The sequence below is a fragment of the Stegostoma tigrinum genome, chromosome 28 (assembly GCF_030684315.1).
Source record: "Stegostoma tigrinum isolate sSteTig4 chromosome 28, sSteTig4.hap1, whole genome shotgun sequence".
Lineage (NCBI taxonomy): Eukaryota > Metazoa > Chordata > Chondrichthyes > Orectolobiformes > Stegostomatidae > Stegostoma > Stegostoma tigrinum.
The window spans coordinates 42,459,638-42,478,982 of NC_081381.1; the positions used below are offsets into that span (position 1 = coordinate 42,459,638).

The following is a 19,345-nucleotide window of genomic DNA, read 5'->3' on the forward strand; positions in this document are numbered from 1 at the left end:
ATCAGCTGATTATCACATCATTGATCCCAATCATTACGACACCAAAGTAAGGGTAGAAACCACAAGTCCCACCCCTATTCAACTCTCGATTCTCAAGCATTATCGGGATACTTTATAAGAAAGCTAATGGCATGCTGGCCTTCATAACAAGAGGAATTGAGTATAGGAGCAAAGAGGTCCTTCTGCAGCTGTACAGGGCCCTGGTGAGACCGCAACTGGAGTATTGTGTGCAGTTTTGGTCTCCAAATTTGAGGAAGGACATTCTTGCTATTGAGGGAGTGCAGCATAGGTTCACGAGGTCAATTCCCGGAATGGCGGGACTATCATATGTTGAAAGATTGGAGCGACTGGGCTTGTATACACTTGAGTTTAGAAGGATGAGAGCGGATCTGATTGAGACGTATAAGATTATTAAAAGATTGGACAATCTGGAGGCAGGAAGTATGTTTCCATTGATGGGGGAGTCCAGAGCCAGAGGACACAGTTTAAAAATAAGAGGTAGGCCATTTAGAACAGAGTTGAGGAGAAACTTCTTCACCCAGAGAGTGGTGGATATATGGAATGCTCTGCCCCAGAAAGCAGTGGAGGCCAAGTCTCTGGATACTTTCAAGAAAGAGATAGATAGAGCTCTTAAAGATAGTGGAATCAAGGGTTATGGGGATAAGGCAGGAACAGGATACTGATTGTGGATGATCAGCCATGATCATAATGAATGGTGGTGCTGGCTCGAAGGGCCGAATGGCCTACTCCTGCACCCATTGTCTATAAGTTTTCTACAATGAAACAGACTCAAGAAAACCTGTTTAGCAATGCCAGCATTTCCTTTTTTATCCCAGGCTCCCTCTCATGAGCCAATGCTAAACTTGGTTAGATTTTCCTATTTAAATACTTGCACAAGCTCTTACTTTTTAAACTATTACTGGCTGGCGTTCTTTCATTTTTCACTTTCTACCTTTTTTAAGTCAGTCTTTGCTGGGTCTTAATGTCTGACTATGTAAGGGCACCTATTAAGTATTCCCAAAACTGATCTTTTGTCCTTCCTTTTTGCAACTCCACCTAGACTGATTCTATATCCTGCTCTGTCAAACTAAGGTCATCTCTCACTACCATACTACTGAAAGCTTAATTAACAGAGCAACTCCTTCACCTTTACCTCATGTTCTATCTTTTCAAGATTTGAAATCCCTTCAATATTCATTGGGCAAACTACTACAAAATAGTCATCCAATTAAGTTAAAAGCAGTAGACAGTAATCTTGACTGAGGATAAAATAGTTGGTTGAAAAACATGATAGAAATCGTATTATTGAGGTGGATTGGTGGAAGAAGAATGAAGTAGGGTCGCCAAGAGTTGAGTCCAACAGCTGTTTCAAATTTTCATCAATGGCAAATATTTAGAAGTTTGCAAATCCATTAAATTTGAAGACGATAAATAGGAGGAGGCAACTTGTAAAATAAAATAATTTGCACAGAAAGAGTGGGTGGGGCCATAGCCGGTTCATTTACCACAGCCAACTTTTAGACACCCATGAACAGCATGAAACGTGAGCAACAGACACATTCCACGAATGGTGCTTGAGTAACCAACAAGGTCTAGAGGTCTTAATAGAGCGGAGTACCACAAATTCAGCATTTCCAGAGCATCAAAGTAAATCCAATGTAAACACAGCTAAAAATTGCTCAAAAACAGAAACAGAAATAGCTGGAAAAGTTCAACAGGCCTGGCAGCATCTGTGAGGAGAAATCAGAGTTAACATTTTGGGTCTGGTAACTCTTCTGTTTCATGCTTTCATAATGTCCAGTGAACAACTGACATTCCTGTCCTGGATTTCAGAGAAATCCTGATCTGACCTGCAATCACATCCATCGTACTCGTTCTCCCAACCACACAAAACAAATCTTCTATTGTCCTTCAATTATCATGGGATACATCTTTCCTGCCAGGGAACATTTTCTCACCTACCTTCAGTCTGGAAGCTAACAGAGAAAGCAGCCTTTAACCCTCCCATGACTGAAGCTGTACTTTTCAATATCTTGTAGTTAGTAATATCGAAAAGAACTGGCCTTCCCCTTGTATTCAGACTGTAAACCTGGATGCTTACAGAAGTAATTGGTCTGCTGAAACACCCATAAAGCCCCCAACCTTCAGATCCCAATTGTAACTAGGCCACACAAACTGTTATTCATCAGAATATGACCCTATTTGCTATCCCATTACGCCTTGAATTAGAGACATATTAAAACATAACCAAATTAAAAATACATTTGTTGCAGGTTACAATCATCAAAACACAAATATTAAAGGAAGCATCTGCTGACAGAAATGACATATGAATGCTTTGAGCTTGCAGGGCACACCAGAACTGGCTGATGCTGACTCTGCATTGTCAGAATTTTGTGTTTTAGCTGTGAAAAAGACAGTAAATAATATGATAAATCTGCAGAATTGTTTTAAAGTACATTATGAGGGTAGGCAGAACAACAGAACACAGGTCTCAGCTAAATACAAACAAGAAAATTTATGAAGAATTCAAGTGGTTGGCTCTCCATAGGAGGAATGATTGACAAATGGACTAGCCTCCCCAGGCAGTGTAGTGGGCCCAAAGCCCAAGTGCCATTTAAGAGAAAAGGGAATTAGCTGCTGCTGTGCAGGGAGAACTATAGGGATCGCACAGCCATCGGACAATGGTGCCTCGTGAACAGACACTCCTCCACAAAGCAGGAAGATAAAAGAAGAGGTTTAAGCAAACACCGAACAGGGAATAATCATTGCCAGCCTCTGCTGAAGATGTGAAGATACATCACAGTCAATTAACTGCTCAGCACTTATTCAGAGAGTACATGTATTTCTGAAACTGAATAAAATGTCTCCCTACAAATATAATCTAAGAAAAAGAAACAATTGCAGAAGGCTCATAAATATACTTTAAACTATCACACAAAACAATGCACATTATCAGCTAGTCAATAAATTTCTCATTTATTTCACAGATTCTGCTGTCATTCTATCTGACAGCCAAGGAAGTGTTCTCTTCCACCCCAGGTACAATTTATCATCAGTCCTTTATGACCCCCCACGTTCAAATGGAGCTGCAATGGAACTGTCCCTTTTAAAACCTAACACCTCAATGAAAGCTGAATTAATGTCATACAACCTATTGTAACAGACAGTAACTATCAAGGGTCTTCAATTTAGAAGGGCCATTAATCATAAAATGGACTGATTGAAGTGCTGAATTTGTTCTGACAAGGTAAATAGAGGCTGACAAGAGATTGCTATTGTGGACTATAAGCAATTGCTTTGAATGTACCCTTTCAGTGTTAATATACTGTCTCTGAATCTGTCCCCCTTTCATTAGTATGGAATTCTTGCTGGTCACTCTAAATTGATGGATCTGAAGAAATTGGGAATCCAGAAAATACTGTAGATCATGACATGTGTGTCAATCTGGAACATAAGACAAGCCAGTTTCCCCAGCACCAAAAAATCACGCTTTTGCATGTACTCGGCACATAAAGCAATTCGTTTCCCATCTGCAACCCCGTCTCCCTTTTTCATCCAAGACATGCTATACTTGCATTAGTAGTCAGGCCCAATCTTTCACACCACAAATGTATGTTTTTACTTACTGCTGCATTATAATGGGATGTAACAGAGCTAGCAGATGCCACAAGCTGTATTATGAGATGCATAGGAGTTTAAGATATGCCTTCTCTTTGTGCTGATGCTGATGATGTTTCAAACTGCTGACTCAGATTGTACTCAGATTGTAAATCAGCCCCCAATAATAGAGGGATTTTTTGAGGTCTCAAAGGTCAACTTATACACTGACATATTCAGAAATCTTCAGCGACTGAAAGTAGATGTTGAAGCCTAACAGTCAGGTAGCTGTTTTACAGCACTGGCAGTGGCTCAGCTAGTATATGCACTATTCGATTTGCTCACATACAAAATTGCTGTAATTCTTTGCATTCAATGATGTACTTTATTGCCTCTTTGAAAGGTGTGATAAGGAGCCACATAATTGAAGGATTTTGACAACTTTGTTAATTGCCATTATTTTGCAGAAAAGTGCAGACCTTTGCAGTTTGGTATGGCATATCAACATCTGTTGACAATCAGAAATTTACCAGTACATGCTCCTAAGAGAGTCTGATAGTCAACAGAATAAGAGTCTCTCAGGAGCCCAGAAATTAGGAACAGGAGTGGCCAAGCGAGCTTCTCCCCCACCCAAGACTCACTAGCAAGGACAAACATTCTCTCCATAATGAGGCAGACAAATAAAGAAATTTCAAGCTACAAATGTGGAGAGCAGTTTTTAGAAGCGCAAACTCAACATTGGGGTCCATTTCTGGAGCAAGAACATTAAAAAGAATGGATATTATCCTAAACATGTATTGAACATTGGTAAGCCCAATGAAATTATGGATTCCAGAGTACAAAAAAGATAGAGACATTGGAGGATGTACAAAAATGATTTGAAAGGATTATACCAGATATCAGAGAGTACTACAACTCAGGAAAAACTAAACAGCTTGAGACTCTTACAGAAAGCTTGGGAATGAGCAGAGTTATAAGGGACATCATTGGGTAGAAGTAAAGACTATGGGCTGGATTTGGGCAACGGTGGTGTGTAACCTGAGTTGGGAACTGTCCTGGTAGAGTGGATCCATCTGAGTTTAAAGGGACCCAAATCCTGTTATTTTTGCTCCTGGGGAAGGGTGAATATATGCAGAACAAGGACCCTGGAAGTAGATCCTGGGTGGGCAGGTATATGCCAAACTGGGCTGATTAGAAGGCCTGCCTTGGTTCTTTGGGGCTCGATTCCAGTTGTAATGAAAGAAGTTAGGCCCACAAACCCTTGCCATCCATCACCCTCACACCCTCAAGCCAACACAATACCAACACATGCCTCCCAGTTGCTTACCTAGACCATTCATGCCAAGGTAAGCCCCTTCCATACCCAATAACTCAATATACACTATGTGCAAAACTAAAGAGCAAATGTTGAATGACTGATGAGAAACAATTCTGTAATGTTCATCATTAAAAACTATTGTTCCTACAACCTTATGAAAGTGACAATGAGACATCCCATTGAAGTATAACTAACAAGGGCTTCAAATGCTCATCCCTCTAAATCATGTCCAAAGAGACATTGAGACATTGGCAAAGGACAGCACTGAAAATAAACCATTCATAACCAGTTAATGATGTTGATCAAGCAAAGTGAACAAATCTCTTCACTTGGCAAACAGGACTCCTGTTGAACCTGTGTTTTGATCAAAACCGAAAGAACTGCAGATTCTCAAAATCAGAAACAAAAACAGAAACAGAAACAAAATTTGCTGAAGAAGCTCAGCAAGTCTGAGCTTTTTTCAGCAAATTCTGTTTTTGTCCATGTTTTGACCAGTCTGGGCTCTTGGTGAAACATTCCTTGTCAGGCCAGGTAGAATTACAGATGACCCTGTCCTCATAGTATAAACAAAGTGTATACTGGGTGAATACGGAAGGACGGGACATGAGTTGCCATGGAGAGTAGGAGGACCAATGGGGAGTAGCTGGGTAGGGAATGGGAGGGGCAAGAAGGGGGAACAGGTAAAATAAAACTTTTGAAACTACCTTCAAAAAGTTCCCAAATTCAGACACTCATTTGAAACAAAGCTGAGGGTCTGTGGACCATGAGTCATGGCGAAGCTGGTCCCACTGAAGAAAAACCATAAGGGGTGCTGGGAAATGCCTCCCTTTAGCATGGATTGGGTCACTACCTACACACTTATCACAAGCTAACGAATATTGCTGGTGTCAAGAATAGAGGCAGGAATCCGAGAGTAGGGTCCAGCCATTTTTAAAATGACATTGATCCGGACTGTGCAAAAATCCAGGCTGATGTTTCCAGTTGCGGGGAATCATGGTGATGGATCAGAACTCAAAAGTACTTATAGACATTGTTTACTTTTAATTCAAAGTGCATTTTTTAAAAGTGCATTGCTGCAGATTAACTGCAGATTTAAATTCAGTGACTGGCAAAGTCCTGTGTGAAGCCAATGAAATGTCTTGTAAATCATCATGGAAACATCAAACAGGGATGGGATTTAACAAAAGCAGATAATGGTGGGGGGGGCCTGCAGAAAGCCACCACTTGCAGACATGCCTGTTTTATTCAGAAACATACAAAAAGAGGGGCTATAAAACCAGTTTCAAACCTACTACGAGAGATAATAAAGTGTGAAGCTGGATGAACACAGCAGGCCAAGCAGCATCTCAGGAGCACAAAAGCTGACGTTTCGGGCCTAGACCCTTCATCAGAGAGCTCTCTGAAGGGTCTAGGCCCGAAACGTCAGCTTTTGTGCTCCTAAGATGCTGCTTGGCCTGCTGTGTTCATCCAGCTTCACACTTTATTATCTTCAATCCTACTGCGGTGGATTAATGGGAGTGAACACTCTTGTGTTCAGTTCAAAGCATTAGTATGCCATGAAGGTCATTGCTGAAGAACTCACCCCTAGTCACACTGTGTGGCTGATAAAAAGATAAGCCCCCTCATTCCTGATGCTGCAAACCAGCTACAGAAAAAAGGAACTGGAAGAAGGTACTTCAATCAGCCTGCAAAACAAAGAGTCTCAAAAACCATCCATTCAACTGCCAACACTGGTACTAGCTGTGACCCCCACTGAAACAGCTGCTGTTCACAAACAAATCGCATATTGATCCATACATCTGTTTTTTCATAAGCTTTTATTGGATTCACCTCTTATTTCTAATCTGTGTGTTTGTGTGTTACTAATTTTTCCCGAGCATTTTAATTATTAAGCTCACTCTTTTTGTTAATGCAAGAAAAGCTGGCTATATTCCCTCCTGTAAAAGCATATTCCTTCCTTCCTGGGAGACGGGTCCACAAGGGAAAGGATCCTTTTCAATTTAGCTTCGATGCAACCAACAGAGGGGCCAAGTGAATAAAGAACGGGAGCTGGTTTATCCCTCCTCAGTCAGGAACTTAACAGTTTGGGGTATATTCAGTCGACTGAATCTTCCTCAGAAACTGGCTATAAAGGGTGAGGGAGATCAAACTAGTGGCCATAGTTATAGGCTAGTCAGTAATACATTCAATCACGAACTCAAGAGCAATTTCTTTACCCAGAGAGTGAGCAGAATATGGAACCACTTTGAAGCATTGAGGCAAACAGCATAGGGGATGCTAGAAAGGAGTAGAACACTTTTCAGATCAGGTTAGCCAGAGCAGGATGGCAGGAGGTTACCTGTGGATCTTAAGCCTTGGTCTCTGCATTGAGCAGACTTTTAACTACAATGGTTCTAATGAACCATTTCATATCAGCGAAAGGAGAACACAGCAAGGATCAGAGAATCACATACCTCATGTCCAGTATAAGTGTACCACATGCTCCAAAGATCAATTAAGCTCTCTCTTATTTAATGAAAATTCCTGACAGACCAGCTTACAACAAAAATAGTGAAAGATCAGACCACAGAACAGACTCAGTGATCTAGAAAGTGAGCAGTCGAGGCAGTTCACTGAACACGGACAAGGCTGATTCAAAAGAATTGATTTTGATTGACATGGGGAAGATGGGCAGGTCAAGACCACAATCATATCAGCCATGATTTATTGTTATGGTGGAGCTAGTTCCAGAGGTGGAATGACTTGCTGCTCCCATTTCTTATGTTAACATCAATTACTGCCAACTTCCCACATACCTATTCCAAGCTGGCATCACGGACCAAGTGGAACAGAAAATGATGCCAGTGAAGAGGTAATCAATATAACATGGAGTGGGATCTGAAGATTTCATTGGCAATATTGTACAGTCAGTTCAGTTATACAAAAGGATCAACACAGAGCCAATCAATTCAATTGATGTCAATTTCTAGAATGAAATAAAATTACTATTTTGGAAAGAACAAATAATGTGATACCTGACAGAGCATGCAATGGAGGTAGGCGGATTGATTTCTTCAGGAATGTCATTTCAGAGTGATAAAAGCGAAATGTCTGATCAATAACATAGGGCTGAGCTTCAACATTCACCTGAAGGATGGCAATCGGCTTCTGATTTTCAATTTTAAAAATCACCTGAAAGAAGACAACTGGCTTTACTCACTGCTTTTTTGTCTTTTTTTTTAAGAAAGACCTCACATGTGGTGTTTCAAGCATTATAAATTACAAGTTAACAATACCAGAGTCAGCAGCAATCCTCACAGCTTTATTCAGGGATATGGGACTTCTGTCCAACATGAGCTCAAGTCCCACAGCACCTGGGCATAAAATCTTCAGTGTAATTGTGCGGAAGAACAGAAGTGCCAGGGGTTTCCTGGGTTAAAAATTACACCAAGGCTATGTTTGCTTGTTCTGGAGAACACATAATATCTCATGACACCACTTGAATACACAGTGGGATTCATTCTTCCCTCAATCAACATGACCAACAACAGATTAATTGGACATTCACCTTGTCATGTTTGAGGGAGCCTGCTGGGTACAAAATGCCTGTGACATTTGTTCATATGGGAACAGTAAGTGCTGAACAGGGATAATGGGAACTGCAGATGCTGGAGAATCCAAGACAACAAAATGTGAGGCTGGATGAACACAGCAGGCCAAGCAGCATCTCAGGAGCACAAAAGCTGACGTTTCGGGCCTAGCAGTTTGTACGTGGAGTGCTTTGGGAAGAACTAAGTGATGTTATATGTCATCTATTATCAGGGCCAATAACTTTAGGTGACTGATAAATAAGATTGTATCTTTGTGACCAAATGTCACTGCAACTACGATAATATTCACATTGTCAGGGTAGCTGCAAATCAGTCACTATGTTTAGCGGTGAGTTTTATCGCTTTCTTTAATTTCAGAATTTACAGGAAGATGGAAGCAAATGCTTCTGATGACAGAAATGGGAAAATCATTGCAAGTCAAGGAACAATGTGCAGGCTTACGGGGGTGGGGTGCGATGGCAGCAAAAAGGCACAAATTGAATTGATCATTCATTGAGCCCGTGGTGGCATGATGGGCCAAACAGACCCCGTCTGCACTCTAACTATTCTGTGACTTGCAAGTACCAAAACGATAGTGTTTTTGTAATTCCAAAGATTCACAACTCTTTGATGGAGTTGGGATTGCGGTTGGCACTGGTTCTCAAATCCACAGAATCATGAGGCTCCATAGAGACTTTTCAGGGGTCAGCAAGTGTTTACCAAGAAGGGCGGGCCTTATGGGTAGGTAACATGGACAGTCAAAGCCCCAACTGACCAAAAACAAACACAAGCAGCTCAAATATCACTATCGCTCCTCATGTAGAATTTTAGAGAACATGAATCAAAATTAAAACAGGAATAGAATGAGATGCACTGCTGATGAAATAATACGTACTTCAATTTTCTTGGTTGAGGAGTCAGGATCCTGTTGATTAATGATGTTCTTTTTTGCAAGTTTCCCCTTTGCTGGCCCCTGAGGAAGATAGCAATAACAGTTCAAGACGGCCTAAACAAAACAAAGTCACACATATTTGCATTTTCGTTTTGGTTTCTTAAAATTCCCTACTTCCTTTTACGAGATGTAGTAAAGATAGTCAACATGTGACCTGAGTCCAGGCCTCAACCAGTGCTACTGTAGACAGCAAACAATAATACCTCATGATGACTTGATATACATTCCTACCTTGTTGCTAATAATAACAAAGACAAGTGAGTTTTGAGAAGATTTGTAGCTCAGGTTGAGGTTCTGGTTGTGAGTTTGCTCGCTGATCTGGAAGGTTAGTTTTCAAGACGTTTCGTCACCATTCCAGGTAACATCATCAGTGAGCCTCCGACGAAGCACTGGTGTTATGTCCCGCTTTCTATTTATCTGGTTAGGTTTCCTTGGGTTGGTGATGTCATTTCCTGTTCTTTTTCTCAGGGGATGGTAGATTGGCTCCAAATCAATGTGTTTGTTGATGGAGTTCTGGTTGGAATGCCATGCTTCTAGGAATTCTCGTGTGTGTCTCTGTTTGGCTTGTCCAAGGATGGATGTGTTGTCCCAATCAAAGTGGTGTCCTTCCTCATCTGTATGGAAGGATACGAGTGATAGTGGGTCATGTCGTTTTGTGGCTAGTTGATGTTCATGTATTCTGGTGGCTAGCTTTCTGCCCGTTTGTCCAATGTAGTGTTTGTCACAGTTCTTGCAAGGTATTTTGTAGATGACATTTGTTTTATTTGTCGTCTGTATAGGGTCTTTTATGTTCATTAGCTGCTGTTTTAGTGTGTTGGTGGGTTTGTGGGCTACCACGATGCCAAGAGGTCCGAGTAGTCTGGCAGTCATTTTGGAAATGTCTTTGATGTAGGGGAGAGTGGTTATGGTTTCTGAGCCCGTCTTAAAGGTTTCCTCTAATTTGTTTTGTTTAGTGATGACAAAGGTGTCATCCAAGTAGCGGACCCAAAGTTTGGGTTGGATGATTGGCAGAGCTGTTTGTTCGAGTCTCTGCATTACTGCCTCTGCTAAGAACCCTGATATTGGAGATCCCATGGGTGTACCGTTGGTTTGTCTGTAGGTTTTGTTATTGAAAGTGAAGTGGGTGGTAAGGCATAGGTCCACTTGCTTGATGATGTTGCCCTTGCTGATGAGGTTTGGCGGTGTCTGGTGTGTGTGTCTTCGGTTCTTCTAATAGTATAGTCTTTGGTGTAGTTCCTTGGCTAACAAATTAGAGGAAACCGTCAAGACCATCAATAATACCCTTACTGGCATAACATTCACAAAAGAGGAGGAAAACAACAACAAGCTGCCATTCCTAGATGTCACAGTAGAGCGAACAGTCAATGGGGAACTTCAAACCAGCGTCTACAGGAAAACAACACATACGGACCAAATACTGAACTACAGGAGCAACCATCCCAACACCCACAAATGAAGCTGCATTAAAACATTATTCCAATGAGCCACCACACACTGCAGCACAGAGGAACTATGAAGAGCAGAAGAAAATCACCTATACAGCATATTCAAAAAGAACGGGTACCCTATGAACACAGTCTGCCGATTCCTCAGCAATAAACCCAAAACGGGACATAACACCAGCGCTTCATCGGAGGCTCACTGATGATGTTACCAAGAATGGTGACAAAACGTCTGAAAACTAACCTTCCAGCTCAGCGAGCAAACTCACATCCACAAAGACAAGTGTGTGTTCAAATTACCATCTGAGTTTACTGATCTGTACTGTTTTAGTAAACAACTAGCTGTCATTGGGAAAATGTGGCTTTCCCTTCCTGTTTGATTGGTGTCTTCTCTCAGAATAGTTTTATTAACAGAGCTGAGATTGACACCACGTATTGTAGAAATGATAGTTTGAACTTAAGGGCATAAGAAATAAAAGCACAATAGGTCATGCAATCCCTCATGGATAATCTTTGGCAACTTCTATCCTCTTCCCACTATAGGCCATAAAATGCAGTAGCAGGAGTAGGCCATTCAGCCCATCAAACCTGCTCTGCCATTCAATGAGATCACTGCTGATTTGATAATCCTCAACTCCATTTTCCTGTCTTTTCCCCATAACGTTTGATTCACTTACTGATTAAAAATCTGCATATCTCAGCCTTTAATATACTTAACAATCTGTTATCTTAAGCATTAATTTCCAATATTTCCCATAATTCCTCAAGGCATCAAAAATCTGTCTATCCCAGCTTTAAATATATCAAAAGGTGGTGCCATGACAACATGGTGTGTCATTTGAATTCCGAAGATTCACAACTCTTTCATGTTGAAGACACTCCTCATCCCATCCTAAATGATTGAAAGCTTTTTCCTGAGCCTGCGCCCCCAAAGTTCTGGACTCCGTAGCCAGGGAAAACAATCTGTCTGAGACTATCCTGTCAAACTCCATCAGAATCACTGACATTTCTACGAGATTACCTCCCGCTCTTCTAATTTCCAGATAGTATGGACCCAATGTACACAGCATCTCATCACACAACCCTCCAATCCCAGTCAGAAGTCAAATGGCCCTTCACTGTTCCAACTCCAAGGTAAGTATATCCTTCCTAGAATATAGAAACCAAAAGTGGGCACTGTAATCCAGGAAATGGTATCACCAAGGACTTATAAAATCAAAGCAAGACTTCCTAATCCTTGTACTCCAATCCCCTCACAATAAAAGTCAACTTGCCATTTGCTTTCCAAATTGCTTTGCTGTATTTTCAATCAGAGAACCATATAAATTTATAACATGGAAGGAGACCATTTGGTCCATTGTGTCTGTTCCAGCTAAGAAATTTTCATCTAACTGAATCCCAGGTTTCAGCTTTTATTCTGTTGTCTTGTTGGTAAAATTAAGTTTGAAAGCATTTTTAAATGCTGAAGGTTTCTGCCTCCACTATAGCCTCGGGAACTATTTTTCAGAACACAATCATGTATGGTTACATTTCCCCTTGAATCCCTCTAAACCGCCTCCATCTTACCCTCACTAAATAAGTTGTTAGTTATGGACCTTTGAACAAAGGGAAGAAGAAGCTGCCTATCCATTCTAACTCCTGATAATTTTAGACACTTTGATTACTCCTCTTCTCATCATTCGCTATTCTAATCTATCCAATCATTCCTCCTAAAAGTCTCATCATAAAAGTCTCACGCGACATCCTCTGGCATCTCTCCTACATTCCCCCTCTACAGCAATCACATCTTTCTTGTAATACAACGAACAAACTGCACACCGTATGCCAAGTATTAGACTATACGATTTGGAGCAGAGGTAGACCAATGAGGTCATGACTGATCTGATAATCCCCAACTCCACTGTCCTGCCTTATCCCACAAACCTTGACTCCCATAATGATTAGAGGTCTGTCTATCTCAGCGTTAAACGTACCTAACAACACAGCCTTGACAACCCTCTGCAGCAAAGAATTCCACAGATTCACCACCCTCAGTGGAAAAACCTCTCTACCTTAACACGCAACTCCTTACTCTGTTTTAGCGTTTTATTGCGTCTCAGTGTTTTAACATAACCTCCCTGCTCTGAGATTATCTATCACAGATAATAAATAATGCCTCTTAAGGTGTATGGCAAACTGGGCATTTTTCCCACACTACTCGATACTCCTTCCACACTTGCGAATTATTTTGTACTTCCTTGCCTTTTCAGCTTTCTGCAACTGATCAGAATCACAGAGTCATACAGCACAGAAAAGGCCCTTCAGCCCATCAAGCCTGCACCAACAATAACAACCACTAAAGGTTATTCCACCAGCATTTACCTGCAGATTTTAAACTCTTACATTTATCAAACACGTGTCTGATATTAGTATCGCCTGCAAACATCTTGATTAAACCCCATTCATTGAAGTCAAAATGTTTGATATACAATACTAAAAGCAACAGACTGTTGCCTTAGATCCCATGGGTTTTTTTCTTTCATGAGCAGTCTGCCACTGGGATCTAATCAAAAACTTGGGTAAAATCTATGCAGACTACATAAAATGCATTATCCTCATTACTTACTCAAAGAACCCAATCATGTTAATGGAACACGACCTTGCCTTAACAAATCAATGTAAACCATCTTTGATTTATTTCTTTGAAAATGAAGATTTAATACCTCACACTTGCTCAAGTTAGACTCTATCTGCCAAGCTGTTATCTACTCAATTAACTGGTCTTAATTTCTTTGCGGTGTCTTTGTGCCATCTTCACAGTTTACAATGCCTCTCAGCCGTACATCAGTGCACTTAGCTACATCACTCTTGGTAGGGCTCTTCTGGTGCAGTGATAGTGTTCCTGCCTCTGAGCCACAGGGCACAGGCTCAAGTCCCATCTGCTCCAGAGCAAATTTCTGTATTAACATCTTTGAACAGTTTGATTAGAAAATAAATGAAATCATTCATGGAAATTAAAAAACAAAAAGAAATTTACTCTTGGTCTCTTTATCTAAGTCATTTCTGCAGAACTTAATTAGTTAAAACCTGCCAACTTGAAAACGTCCCATTCTTCTTTGCTTTCTGCTTCCTATTGACTAAAACAAAACTTTTATCTTAATATATCACCTCCAGCTCTGAGTCCTTGGTTTGTTCTCTCCTTTTATGTGGCTTCTTTGTGAATGCCCTTTGAAACCCCAAGGATTCTACTCCTGCTGGCATCCTTTCAACTACTTTACTATTGACATCCTCGAAAAAATGCAAATTAATCTGTTAAACACAATACAAACCTTGCACATTAGACAGAGATTCACCTGCGCATCTATCAACGTGGTCTATTGTATCTGCTGCTCCCAGTGTGGCTGCCTCTACATCAGTGAGACCAAGTGGAGAATCAGACTGCTTGTAGAGCACCCGCGCTCTGTTCATGACAAACAACACCACCTTCCAGTCATGAGCCATTTCAACTCCCCTCCCAATTCCTGGGCGACATGTCCACCTTGAACTTCCTCCAGTGTCACAATAACACCACCCACAAACTGGAGGAGCAGAACCTCATATTCCGTCTCGGGAGCCTACAGCCCAATGGCCTAAACGTGGAATTCACCAGTTTTAAAATCTCCCCACCCCCAGCCTTATTCCATGACCAACCCTCCCTCTTATTCCCCCCTCCTTGGCCTGACACAACCTGTCCATCTTCACTCCCAAATATCCGCCCGTCACACCTCACTGACCAATCCCCACCACTCACTACCTGCACTCACCTATCACCATCCCACCTACCTTCCCCAACCCCAGCCCTCCTCTCTTTATTTCAGAGCTCCCTTCCCATCCCCCATTTCTGAAGAAGGGTCCTGACCCAAAACATCAGCTTTCCTGCTCTTCTGATGCTGCTTGACATGCTGCGTTCATCCAGCTCTACATCTTGTTATCTCTGACTCCGCATCTTGTTATCTCTGACTCCAGCCTTGGCAGTTCTTACTATCTCTGTGTACCTTTCTTGAAATTATGTTGACTTTGATTCCAAGATGTTTTCTTCAAACTGCACTGTGAAAACTTCCTTAATGATCGATTCAAGCATTTCCCAATAACTAGAAATTGCTGGAAAAGCTGGTCTGGCAGCCTCTGAGGAGAGATATCAGAGTTAACATTTCGAGTCAAATGACCCTTCCTCAGAACTGCTGCTGAGCTTTTGCAGCAATTTCTATTTTTGTTTCTGATTTACAGCAATCGCAGTTCTGTTCTTTTATATCTCCATAACTGACATCAGAGTAACTGGCCTCCTTTCTTTAATCATTGTTTTACATCTGTTACCTGAAAACTATTACCACATGGCATATAATTCCACAGTCTGCCTGTTTATAATTCATTTATATGAATCCTCTAAGATTGTTGCAAACTGTAATTTAGTTGTTTTTTGGAAAACGGTGTGCTATCTGTCCTCAGAAGAGTATATATTCCAACAGATATTACTTCAATGGGCGTGTCAACTTGTTCATTTTAAATGGTTTACCATAACACTATTTTGAAACTATAGTTTCATCTTTGCACTGAGGGCTGAACTTGCCAAACTTTTCTAAGTGTTTTGACAGCTCTGGAAACTTTGATCTTGCCCCACATGAGGTTTGTTTAAAATAGAAATAAATGCAGGAATGTACTAAGTTAGCGTTTGTGGACGAACAGAACTTGCAATAAAAATGCTCCATTGAGCAAACAACAGATTAACATTTAAATATTGTCTTCCCTGATGGTATGGTGATTAAATGCATCACCCTGTGAGGTACTGAAGCTGATCTACATAGCTCAATAGCACTGTAGGTAGTGCACTGCACCACTGGAATCGTTTCCTCCCATGGTGATTTCTGGGGAATTTTCTGTGCTCTCTGTTGTATTTCTGAACCCACATCAAATTACACACATCGGTTCAGCTCAGTGCATAGTAATTACCTGCTCCAGGCATTTGTTTCGCTACATCACTGGGCTAAAAATGATGACAAATTCCACCCTCTGTAGACATGGGAGAAAGAAATCATTTCTCAAGGTGGGAAACAATGGTTGATGTTCATGCTGTAAGTCATTTTTTATCAAGTGAACACCAACATTCGGTCATCATGTAACTCATTCATAATTTAGTCTTCATTTTCAGCAGCCTTATATTTCAGAAAATCAATAAGAATCATATTGCACTCCCTTGATGCACAATAGAGTAATGGAATTACTATGGCACGAGGCCATCTTATCAGAGATCACTCAAAAAGGACAGTTTCAATAAATAGATCAGTATCTTGTATGATTTAAAGTTTATAATGCTACACATACCATGCCTGGCCAACATTCCATTGACCAATAATAATGTTTTTCTTACAGGATGATCAGTACGGACCCAAATGCCCAATTTATGTTTGTGAACATGTATGCCACTTTCAGCCCTATTCAGACTAAAACTGGTCCTGCTACAAAAAATTCAGCTTTGTAGTTCGTGCCCATAATTTCAGTCAATTTGGTTCAAAAGTGGTACCCACACTGTATGCATGTGCTCCTGCCCTGGCTTGCAGAGCCACTTTGCTGCGGTTGTCAACATGGGATGTTCGGAGAGCATGCCAGAGCTATGCTGGCTAAGCAGAGTGTGATATCAATGGTTTGCAATACTGAATGATATCACAGTTGCCATTGTCAATCTCACCACTGCAGATAATGCCCTATTCTTAAACACTGCTATAACTGTCTCTATTGTAGATTATATCAAGGTTAAAAATGTAAAATTTAGGTTTGATGAAGCAAAGCTTGTTAATTTTCAGTTTGTTTTGGTATGCTTGTGTGTGTTTACAAATGACACTTGAACTTTGGCCCCAGCTGACGCTTTTAGAAGCAAGAAAGCTACGAGATTGCTTTAGACATAATTGCCGAGTGGGGAACAAGGCTCTAAGCAAAAACTCAGAGATAGTAATAACTGCAGATGCTGGAGTCAGACATAACACAGTCCCCATAGGGAATGCAATCCCCCATTCCCAGTTCCTCTGTCACGTCTGGTCCCAAGATGGGGCGTTCCACTCCCGAACATCTCAAATGTCCTCTTATTTCAAGGACCACAACCTCCCCACTTCGAAAATGCCCTCAACCGCATTGCTTGCGTTTTCCTCGCCTCTGCCCTCACATCCACTCCCCCCAACAAAAACAAAGACAGAATCCCCCTTGTATTCATATATCATCCCACCAGCCTGTATCCAATGTATCATTCTCCGCCACTTCTGCCACATGCAATCCGACCCCACAACCAAAGATATATTTCCCTCCCCCCCCCCATCTGCCTTCCAGAGGGACCACTCTCGCCACAACTCCCTCATTCACTCCACATTCTACACCCCCCACTAGCCCCAGCACCCCTGGCACCTTTCCCTGCAACTGCAGGAAGTGCTATACCTGCCCTTACATCACCCCAACTCTCCTCCATCCAAGGCACTAAACAGACCTTTCACATTCGACAGAAGTTCACCCATACATCCGCCAATGTGGTCTATTGCATCCGCTTCTCCCAATGTGGCCGCCTCTACATTAGTGAGACCAAGCGGATGCTTGGAGGCTGTTTTGTAGAGCACCTGCTCTGGGTTCATGACAAACAACACCATCTTCCAGTCGGAAAAAATTTCAAACCCCTCTCCCCATCCCCCTCCCACTCCCTGTGTAACATGTCCATCCTGGGCCTCCTCCAGTATCACAACGACACCACCCACAAAGTGGGGGAGCAGCACCTCATATTCTGCCTCGGGAGCCTACAGCTTGATGGCCTAAATGTGGATTTTACCAGTTTCAAAATCTCCCCACCCTGGACACGTCCCATGTGCAACCCTCTGTCTCATCCTTGCCTCCTTGACCTGACTCAACCTGTCCATCTTCTCTCCCACCTATCTGACCCTCACACCTCACTGACCAATCCCCAACACTCGCTACCTGCACGCACCTATCCATTATCCCACCTGCCTTCCCGAGCCACATCCTTTCTCTCTCTATTTATTTCTTAGCAACCTTTCCCAACTTCACCCCCATCATTTCTGAAGAAGTGTCCCGACCCAAAATGTCAACTTTCCTGCTCCTCTGCTGCTGCCTGGCCTGCTGTGTTCCTCCAGCTTCACACCATGCTATCTCTAAGGATAAAACTAGTAGGTTTTGGTTTCAAAATAAGCAAGAATGAAGAAAGATAATCTGGTAGCTGACCATATTCAGTCTGCCGTTTATTCTGGGAATTCAATTCTAACTTTAGGGAGACAAATAGTGAGTTCTAGAGAAATTGATTAAAATATGGAATAGTTGCCAACAGAGCGTCCATGTGTGTCTGGTGAGTCCCGGTAGGTGACTGCCAGCAACACCAATACTTAGACCAGTGGGTCACATTGGTAGACATATACTATGGACATGAGCTGTGATTTCTGTGGCCAGGCCCAGAATAAAGGGGAACTTCCTTCCAGTATATGAGTACATTTCAAAACCGCAGTTAAATAAAAATATTAAGTTCCATTAAATCTGGATTGAGTTTAAGGCAGTAGCTTAGATCATTTGGAACCATAAATTTAATCGTGCCTATATAATCTTTATCACTTGGATTTGTTTTGTTCAAGTTTGTACAGTAAAAATTCTTTGATCGTACTGAATGACAAGGCAGGGTCGATGGGCCAAATGGCCTAGTCCTATTCATTCAACAGCAGAAAGGACCATTCCACAGGTCAGCTGCTAATTATGCTCTTCTGGCCCCACGTGGACTTGTCGAATTGCTTATAGCTTATACTGTAGTTTGAAGTTGGCAAAGTATGTGGAGAGTGGTGTTGGAGGTGGAAGAGGCCCTTATTCTGTGTTGCAGTCTTCTGTCTAACCACCTGGCCCCAGTGATCGGTGTTCTCATAACCCTTCCCTATCGACTGCAGCATGAGAGAACAGGCAGTGAAGAGAAGGGATCACATGATGACTGAACTGCTCATGGTTGTGAAGGTGGCAATGGCCATGATATTCTTCAAGTTGACAGCAGGTGGCAGATCCAATTCATGGCCCACTGATGCACAAGCATGGCGAGTGATTCTGGTTCCTTTTTTCTCATTGACCAGACATGCAGCTTTGACAAGACCCTGGACTTGCCCATGGCATCGACACCATCAAACTCATACAGATGGTTTTGTGGACATCAAATAAAAATGCTTACGGCAACTACAAGAAACAGCAAAGGAATTGACTCGCTAAATAAGAGGGGAAAGGGTGATGCCAACAGATTTGGTGGATGGAGCAAACCGTATGCAAAAATTGAGAAATATTAACAATATCAGTCTATGTGAGGGCCAGGCAAATCAGTCTTATGGAGACGATGATCCCAGAGGGGGCATATAGGAGACCAACCAGGATTGGTTATGAGTTCAGGTTTATGATGCACTTCAGCATTAGAAGAAGTCTGGTCCAATGGGCA

The 19,345-nt window shown here is 41.8% G+C and overlaps 1 protein-coding gene across 1 annotated transcript in view; it reads right to left on the bottom strand.

Annotated features, from left to right (window-relative positions):
• nphp4 (nephronophthisis 4) overlaps positions 1-19,345 on the bottom strand; it is a 396,691-nt gene that overhangs the window by 20,428 nt on the left and 356,918 nt on the right. The window contains 2 exon segments of the mRNA XM_059655664.1: positions 7,933-8,089; positions 9,383-9,460. Coding sequence (XP_059511647.1) covers positions 7,933-8,089; positions 9,383-9,460 — 235 coding nt within the window.